This window comes from Pristis pectinata, chromosome 20, assembly GCF_009764475.1.
Source record: "Pristis pectinata isolate sPriPec2 chromosome 20, sPriPec2.1.pri, whole genome shotgun sequence".
Taxonomy (NCBI): domain Eukaryota; kingdom Metazoa; phylum Chordata; class Chondrichthyes; order Rhinopristiformes; family Pristidae; genus Pristis; species Pristis pectinata.
In genome coordinates this window covers 40773582-40782387 of record NC_067424.1, presented here as the reverse complement: position 1 = coordinate 40782387, position 8806 = coordinate 40773582, and the positions used below count along the sequence as shown (strand labels likewise).

Sequence of the window (8806 nt, the reverse complement as noted above, 5' to 3'; positions counted from 1 at the left end):
CCAGCTGAGGACTGCAGACCTCCTCCCCTGAAAAGCAGTGGTGAACCAGGTGGGTTTTATTCCAGCCCAGTGTGTTTTATGGCATCATTGTGAAGACAAATTGTCTTTGGTTCTTCCAAGTTCAAAATGATCTGAATTTAAAGTCCCCAGTGGCGGCTGTGGGATATGAACCTGGGTCTCTGGACTGTTTGTCTGAGCTGCGACTGGCTAAAAGTTTGTTCACAAAAGTTGGGGGCAGGGGCAGGGCAGTTAGAGATTGAGAAGTTCACAAGGATCTCCGTTGCTCATCTTTCATCTCTCCGTCCCACCCTCAGAACCTGTGTCAGGAACATACATCAAGGTTCAGAACATCACTGGAAACTTTGACCTCACCCTGACCTGCTCCATGACCTCGGGGGACCCCACCAGCTTCAGGTGGTGGAGGGGAGGAGAAGCTGTGGGAGGCAACAACACCCATCACCTCTGGGAACACGGAGAGACGGTAGAGGTTCAGCAGAGGTGGAGGACGTTGTGTGCAGGTGTGGGGTCAGGAACCCCGTCAGTGAGGGCACGGACCGGATCCGACTGTGGGACGTCGGTAAACCGCACACACATGGTGAGTGTCAGAGGGAGAAGCAGTGTTGTGGGGAAAGTGGTGGCTCCCTTATCCCAGGAGTCTTAACTGGAATGATGTGGAGGGAGCTTCACCCTGTGTCTGACCCGTGCCCTGGGAGTCTGTGATGGGACAGTGTAGCAGGAGCTTCACCCTGTGTCTGACCCGTGCCCTGGGAGTGTGTGACGGGACAGTGCAGAGGGAGCTTCATTCTCTGTCTAACCTGTGCTGATTTATTTTGCAAAAAGCGGTTTATTTACAATAATTACGCACCTCTCAGTTCATTATTTACAAATATACATGCAATTAAAACATCAAATTAAAACATGATCATCTTTGTCCAGGATGCACTCTAGCCCTTGCAGTGCCCATCGGTCCCGGAAGACCTCCAGTGTGCCAGTGGACACCATGTTCTCCCTTTCCAGAACCCATGAAAGGAGCGAACTGAGTCACCGATTCTCAGCTCCCAGCTTCCGACACGATTCCCGCTCTCCCCCCTCCTCCATCTACCTATCATCCTTCTGCACCTGGATCCACCTATCATCTGCAGCTCCTGCTCCAGCCCTCCCCCTCCCTCTTTATACCAGCTATCTCCCCTCTATCTTTCAGTTCAGATGAAGGGTCTCGACCCGAAACATCGACTGTCCATTTCCCTCCACAGATGCTGCCTGACCCACTGAGCTCCCCCAGCGCCTTGGGGGCAGCAAGTGGTCAGGAGGGCAAGTGACATATTGGCCTTTATTGCAACGGAGGTGGAGTTCAGAAATGGGGGAGTGTTACACTTGTGCAGGGCATTACAGGTGAGGCCACACAAGTGCTGGACACAGCTTTGGTCTTTTTAAGGAAGGATACACTAGGATTAGAGGTAGTCCAGAAGAGATTCACTCAGCTAATTCCTGGTATGAGAGGGTTGTCCCATCATGATTGGCTGATGCAGATGGATCCGTAATCTTTGGAGTTCAGAAGAACAAGGGATGATCTTATTGAAAGATCCAAAGGGAGGCGTCAGGGTAGATTGACGGGGTCTGGAATAGGTCAGTGGTGGGATCTGTTCTGGGGTGGGGGCAGCAGTAGGAGTCTGGGGCAGGGGTTGTGGCCTGGGGTAGATCACCCATTCTTGTACTGAATTGTATGGGAGGTTTGAGGGTCCAGGTGGCCAACTCCTGCCCTTATTTCCTTGCTCTTAATGTGCACAGAGAGACTTTTAGAGAGAAAATAAAGGCAGATAAAAAGGGATGTGCTGGTAGAGACGATGAGAAAGAAGGAGAAAAACTGAGCAAGAGAGAGATGGACGAGGCTGTGGGTAAAGATAGTGTTGCCCGTTCCCTTAACACAGCATTGGACGGGTATGACGTAGTCAGTTCCTGCTGTTTCACTTCCGACTTGTTACCAATCTCTGTTCTCCAAGCACCAAATGAAGCTTCAAGATGTGGAAGCTCTTTTTGCAGTGGGACCCCTCCCTGCTCTGTGCCTCTCTCATTGCCACTTGTGTGGGCAAGACCTGATCTTAATGATTGACTCTAAGTATAGAGCAGTAAGATGTGTATGGGGCTTGTTGAGTGGATGTGAAGACCCTTCTGTCCATCGTGGTCACTCCTCGACTCTCTGCTTGCCCACGCCCTGAATCAGAACACACTAACCTCTCCCTCCCTCCCTCCCTCCCTCTCTTTCTTTCTTTTCCCCAGTCTCTCTTGAGCTCTCAGTCTCTCTCACTGAGAAAATCTTTGTATCTGCATCCATCCATAAAGCTCTTTGTCTGACTGCCTGTCCCTTCATCCTGGCTTCTGTCTGTCAGTTTGCCGTGGGGTCAAACAGCACAGAAACTGGCCCTTTGATCCACTGAGTGAGCACTGATCATCAGGCACCAATTTGCACCCATCCCATTTCATTCCTCCCGTCATCCCATCAACTCCCCCAGATTCTACCCCTCACCTACACACTAGGGGCAATTTACGGTGGGCAATCAACCTACCAACCTGCGGGTCTTTGGGACGTGGGAGGAAACTGGAACACGCAGGGTATCCCATACATTCTCGGAGAACGTGCAAACTCCACATGGACAGAACCGGAGGTCAGGATAGAACCCGGGTGCTGGAGCTGTGAGGCAGCAGCACTACCTGCTGTGGCACTGTGCTGCCCTGTATGTATTTTCTCTCTCACTTCAGATACATCTGGACTCCTGCACCGTTCTCTGCTTCACTGCCTCAACCACTTCCTGCCGCCATCTGATGCAGCATTTGACCAAACACGTTCACTGTGAGGACCAGCTCATCACACCTTGACAGCAGCTCGTGACCTCCACAGGGGCTCTGGGCGTTGAGACCCATCATCTCTTTGATAAATAAAACAAACCTCCAAACTCTCACCGTGCTCGCTCTTCCAACAGACTATCAGGGCAAAGGAGAGACAGTTACCTCACAGAGAGAGAAAAACGGACCCACATCACAACTTTCAAGGCTTTCAACAAGGTCCCACAGGTCAGTCTGGTGCAGACAGTAAAAGTCCACAGGACCCGAGGGAGAGCGGCAGAGTGGATCTAAACTGGGCTCAGTGGAAGGAAAGAAAGGGGAATGGTTGGCGGGTGTTTGTGTAACTGGCGCTGTTACCAGTGGGATCCTGCTGCAGCTCTTCACCCTCAACAACAATGATTGGTTCGGCACAGAGACAATCTGTATTAACCTGACAATTACCTTCATTGGTTCAGTTAAAAACAAACATGCAAGTCGTACTAAGCTAAATATCCGTGCGCACACCCACTAGTTTCTCTGACCCTCCCTGAACAGTCAAAGAATAGAAATGGTAATATCTGGGAATAGGAGCTCACGCTGGCCAGGCGTTCCTCTTAATCCCGACATAATCTGCACGCTTCCAGCGTGGGGTCATCCACTTCTCCGATGGTTCGTTTCCAGAGATTTTGCTGCTTCTGCTCCCAAAACCCTCCATTCTCATCCTATTTCTTGTCAGATTGAACTGTTGTGTTTCGATTTCATTGGCTGTGGCTCATCTGACTAGCCTGTGAGGGGTCAGTCATTCAGGACAGAGATGGGAGAAATTTCTTCACCCAGAAGCACTGAATTTTTGGAATTCTCTCCCCGGATGCTCAGCCAAGACAGTATTTAAGACAGAGATCGATGTCTTTTTGGTCAGGACAGTGGTGATGAGGTAAAGGATCAGCCATGGTCTTACTGAGTGGGGAGCAGGCATGAGGGGCCGAATGTCCTCCTCCTGCTTTTATTGTTGTTCTTTGGGGTGGGGTGTGGAAGGGTCAGTTGTTCCTTTGCAGAAAAACTGACATCAGACAGTTCGAGTTTCGCTCCTGACGTCAAGCGTTGTGGCTTTCTGCTTTGTGATCGCACCTCCTCCAGACTGGGTGTCTATCTCGCCCTGTTCCTCTGCATTGTTGTCACATAAGTGGACTGCTCACCACAACTTACCTGCAAGGAGAAGAAGCTTTGTGCAGCCCAACAGCCACGAGACTGTTTCTTGAGAAAGATGAAGACCGGGCAACTGCTAATCTCTTCCTGGCTGACTCTCTTCGTCTCAGTCTGTGAGTTGTATTCAGACCAAGTCTTTGTCTTTCACCACCTCCTCTCCAGGTTCTCTATTACTTTCTGGACTGGGGCATTTCGGGATCCCACACTACCAGGGCAGGGAGAGCAGAGGTTAGGCTCAGCGAAGCTCCTGCTCCTGTCCAGGACATGGGTTATATACGGAACGAGAGAAGCTTGGTTATCAGTGGGTATTGGGACAGAGGATTGCGTCAGTCTGTAACCACACAACCACCCTGCTGCTAATTCCAGAAACAGAGCTCTGAGAAACGGATGTCTGGTTGCTCAAAGAATGGGGAAGGATTGGAAGGGATGTAGAATTGAGGACACGTGGCCCAGGACCCCTCAGAACCCAAGAACTGGCATTAGATCCAGAGGAGTTTCAAGGGAAGGGATCATGATGGGGAAGTGGGGTGGGAAGGATTGATGGAGGGAGGAACTGGGGGGCAGAAAGGGGGTGAAGATGGGTTAACAGACAACCACAGTCAGGCACCCTGGTGCTCTGCAAGAGAGGCTGTTGAACTGGTCTGTAGCCCAGATGACAAAACTAGACATCCAAGAAAGAGGCTTCAGGGGATACAGTCAAGCGAACTGGCCCAAACATGGTAGAATGTGAGAAACCATGAGGTCATTTTGATGGAAAATATTTATAATGTGTTTCTTTTACGGTGACAACGTGGGAGATATTGATGTTTGCAGGGTTCTGGGTGTCCCTGTGCACCAGTCACTGAAAGCTAACATGTGATGGCAAGTAACAATCGACACTGGTTTCTACCTCTGTCCCGGCTGCCTCCAGACTGGGCCCTCGAGCCCGCCACTTAATCCTGCTGCTCTTCCTCCACCACCCATCCCTCCACTGTTCCCCCCGCTTCCTTGGTCTCTTAATCCACTGCCTACCCTCGTCCTCCCCACTCTGAACCCTTCTCTTCCCACCACCTCAGCTTTCCTGAGCTGCCTACCCCACCCCTGAGCCCAGCTCCAACCTCTGCTGTGTATTCGCTGTCCCCTCTGACCTCCCCTCTCTGAGGCAGAACAGTCTGCCCCAGCAGACATCTCACCTTCACCATCCCCCCCCCCCCCCCCCCCCCCCCCCCCCCCCCCCCCCCCCGACTGCCCACCCTCCCCCCAAAGACAGAACAGGGAGAGAATTCCCCTGGTCCTCCCCAATCACCCCACCAGCCTGTGCATCCAGTACATCATTCTTCACAACTTCCAGCTACAATGTGATCGCACCACCAACCACATCGTCCCCTCCTCACCCCTTTCTGCCTTCCACAGGGATCACTCTCTCCGTGACTCCCCACCCAGCCCTCTCCCACACAGCCATTCTCTTCTGTAACTGTAGGAGGTGCAACACCTGTCCCTACACCTTCTCCCTCACCTCCATCAGGGGCCCTCAACAGCCCCTCCAGGTGAGGCAGTCTTTGACTTGCGAATTCCCCGGTGTTTTTTTTATCACATCTGGTGCTCCCGTTGTGGCCTCCTCTACATTGGTGAGACCGGGTGACACTGGGCGACTGCTTCACCGAGCACCTTCGCTCCGTCCAACATGACCGTCTGGATCTCCTGGTGACCAGCCATTTTAATTCCCCTTCCCATTCCCACAGGACATGTCTGTCCTCAACCTCCTGTACTGCCAGGGTGAGGCCAAATGCAAACAAGAGGAACAGCATCTCACAAACCCCCTGGGTAGTCTAGAACCCGACTGCATGAATATTGAATTCTCCAACTTCCAGTAACTGGTCCCCCACTGTCCCTGGCAGTAGAGGAGGTCGAGGACAGAAATATCCGTGTGGGAATGGGAAGGGGAATTAAAATGACTGGTCGCCAGGGAATTCCCTGTTATCTACCCAGTAGTTCCTACACTCACCCCAACCCCCATCAGCACGTCTCTTTCCCCTTCCCCACCCTCACCACCCACACACTCCTCCCACTGGTTCCCCTCCCCTACTATTCCCATATGCCCTCCCCAACTCCCTCCCCCCCACCACCTTGATTCCGTGATCCACCTTCCTCTCCGATCAGATTCCATCATCTTTAGCCCTTTGTCACCTCCACCTTTCACCTCCCAGCTTCTGGTGCTCTTCCCGCTCTTTCCACTCTCCCCTCCCCATCTGCCAATCGTGCTTCCCCACTGGATCCACCCTCACCTGCCAGCTCTTGCTCCACACCTTCCCTCCACCTTTTTATGGTGGCCATCTCCCCTCTGCCCTTTCAGCCCAGATGAAGGGCCTCGAACCGAAACGTCGACTGTCCATCTTCCTCCATAGATGCTGCCTGACCCGCTGGGTTCCTCTAGCTGTTTGTTGCTCCAGATTCCAGCATCTGCAGTCTCTTGTGACTCGTACTGGAAGGCTGAGAGTGGTTTCCCTGTTGCCCTTTAATATTCCATAAAGGCCAATGTTATGTTGGTCTTCACTTTAAGGGGGTTTAAGTCCAGCAGGAAAGGTGCCTCACTGTAGCTACAGCGGGCGTTGGTGAGACTGCACCAGGAGAATGATGTACAGTTTCAGTTTTCTGAGCTAAACAAAAATGATCTGCATGCTGAAGAGGGAGAATCGTGAAGCTTCTCCAGACTGGTTCATGGTATGGTGGGTCTGTCGTATCAGGAGCAATGGAATAGACTCGGCCTCTGTTCTGCAGGGTGCTAAAGATTGAGAGGAGACCTCATTAAAACACAGTTATTGGAAGGGAGACAGAATAGACAAAGTGTGGAAGGTTCCCCCCCTGCCACCCCCGAGGAATCGAGGACTGGAGGGTCACAGTCTCAGAATAAAGGTGCAATGTAGGACTGAGGAGGAGACATTTCTTCGCTCAGAGGTTGGTGAATCTTTGGGATTCTCCAGTGGGCTCTGGTTCAGTCATTGATAGACTTCTGGATATTAAAGGATTCAAGGAAAATGGGGATATAAGAGCTTAGCTGTGACCTTGTTGAATATCATGGCTGGTTCAGGGGGCAGCATGTCCTCCTCCTCCTCCTGCCCCAGATCACACAATGGGACACTGGAGCAGGGGGTGTGTGTGTGAACCCATATCATTTGCTTAATCCCACTGCCATTTTTCTGTTCCTGTTTCTGATGTAGGGGCCCTGCACTCGAATTCATTGATCTTTTCCTTTTTACATTTGTTGAAAAAGCTTTTCCAGTCCATTATTATATTCCCTGCAAGTTTATTCAAACTTTTTGTTTTGCTTTTTTAACGAATTTCTTTGTCCTTCTTTGCTGAAATCTCAACTGCTACTTTATCTGGCAATCTTACTTGCCTCTTTGGATCCAATATTATCATCAGCTTCTGTTGTTGGTCGTGGTTGGGCCATTCTTCCTGTTGTATCTTTGCTCTGTAAAGGAAGGCATAACTGCTGCAGGTTCAACGTTGGTTCCTTTAATGTTAACCATTGCCTATCCACTGCCGTGCATTTCAATGAATCTCTGTAACATTTCAGTTTCATATTTAAATTAGTTTATTGCCATATACACCAGGGTGCAATGAAATTCCTTGCTCATGTAGAGCTCACAGGGTAAGCAGTACAGATGGTCACAATAAATACAACAGTGATGAGCAGAAAACAACAGAATCGTGTGAAGATTGAAGTGCAGTCTGAAGGAGTGCAAAAAGGATGCTGAAGGAAAAGGAAGCCAAAGCAGAGCAGATGCCGTTCCACGCTGAGATGCAGCCTGTCAGGGTACTTCCTGCAGCACATCTGTAGAACTTGGAGAGAGTCCTTGTGGACAGGCCAAATCTTCTCAGATGCCTGAGAAAGTACATACGCTAATGTGCTTTCTTGATCATCACATCGGTGTGGAGGGACCAGGAGAGTTTGCTCGTGATGTGGATGTCTCGGAACTTGAAGCTGTCAGCCATCTCTGCAGCAGCTCTTTTGATGAGGACAGAGTTGTGTTCACACCCCCACTTCCTTTGGTGAAGCTCTTTTGTCTTACTGACTCTGAGGGCTTGGTTGTTGTTCTGACACCATGGCAGAAGCTTCACTATCTCTTTGCTGCAGGGTGAACTCACCTCTCCTAACTTCTTTCGTTTGTTCAGATTTAGACAAATTCAGTTCGAACTCCTTCTGGTTATCCAGGCCCTCTCTACTTCCTTGCTGCTCCTCTTCAACCTTCCAGGTTTCCCTCCATTGGGACCATCCTCCCAACCCTGCTTATTTAATTTAAAGCCCAATCTACCTCCCAAGTTATTGGATTCACTGGAACTCTGACCCCAGTCTGTCCCAGTGGAACCGCTGTCTCCTTCTCCAGTACTGACACCAGTGCCAAAGCAATTGAAACCCACTCCTCCAACACTGGGCTCTGAGACATACATTCACCTCCCTGATCCGATGAACCGTGTGCTGACGTGTTTGTGGGTTGTGTAATAATGCAAAGATTGATACCTTTGTGGCCCTGGTTGCAAATGTAACCCCAGTTGCTCACAGTGTCTGGGTAGAATCGGTCTAACTCCCACTGATATTGCTGCAGGCACATCCCTGTGGTGGGTCCAGTGGCCAAGGTCTCAGCTCCCCTGTGACCCTGCCCACCACCCACAGCAGAAGCCACCAAAGTGAGACACAGGGATATAGAGCAGGGGAACAGGCCCTTCAACCCACTGAGTCCATTCTGACTTTCACCTGTTTACACTGACCCTACGTTGAAGGCATCGGGTCCAGACGGCG

General features: G+C 50.9%; 1 protein-coding gene across 1 annotated transcript in view; it reads left to right on the top strand.

The window, feature by feature from the left end:
- Window positions 1-533: 533 nt before the first annotated feature.
- LOC127581059 (uncharacterized) overlaps window positions 534-8806 on the top strand; it is a 119487-nt gene continuing 111214 nt past the window's right edge. The window contains exons 1-2 of the mRNA XM_052035121.1: window positions 534-595; window positions 2979-3069. Coding sequence (XP_051891081.1) covers window positions 593-595; window positions 2979-3069 — 94 coding nt within the window. The 5' untranslated portion in view covers window positions 534-592. The remainder of the gene's footprint in view (window positions 596-2978; window positions 3070-8806) is intronic.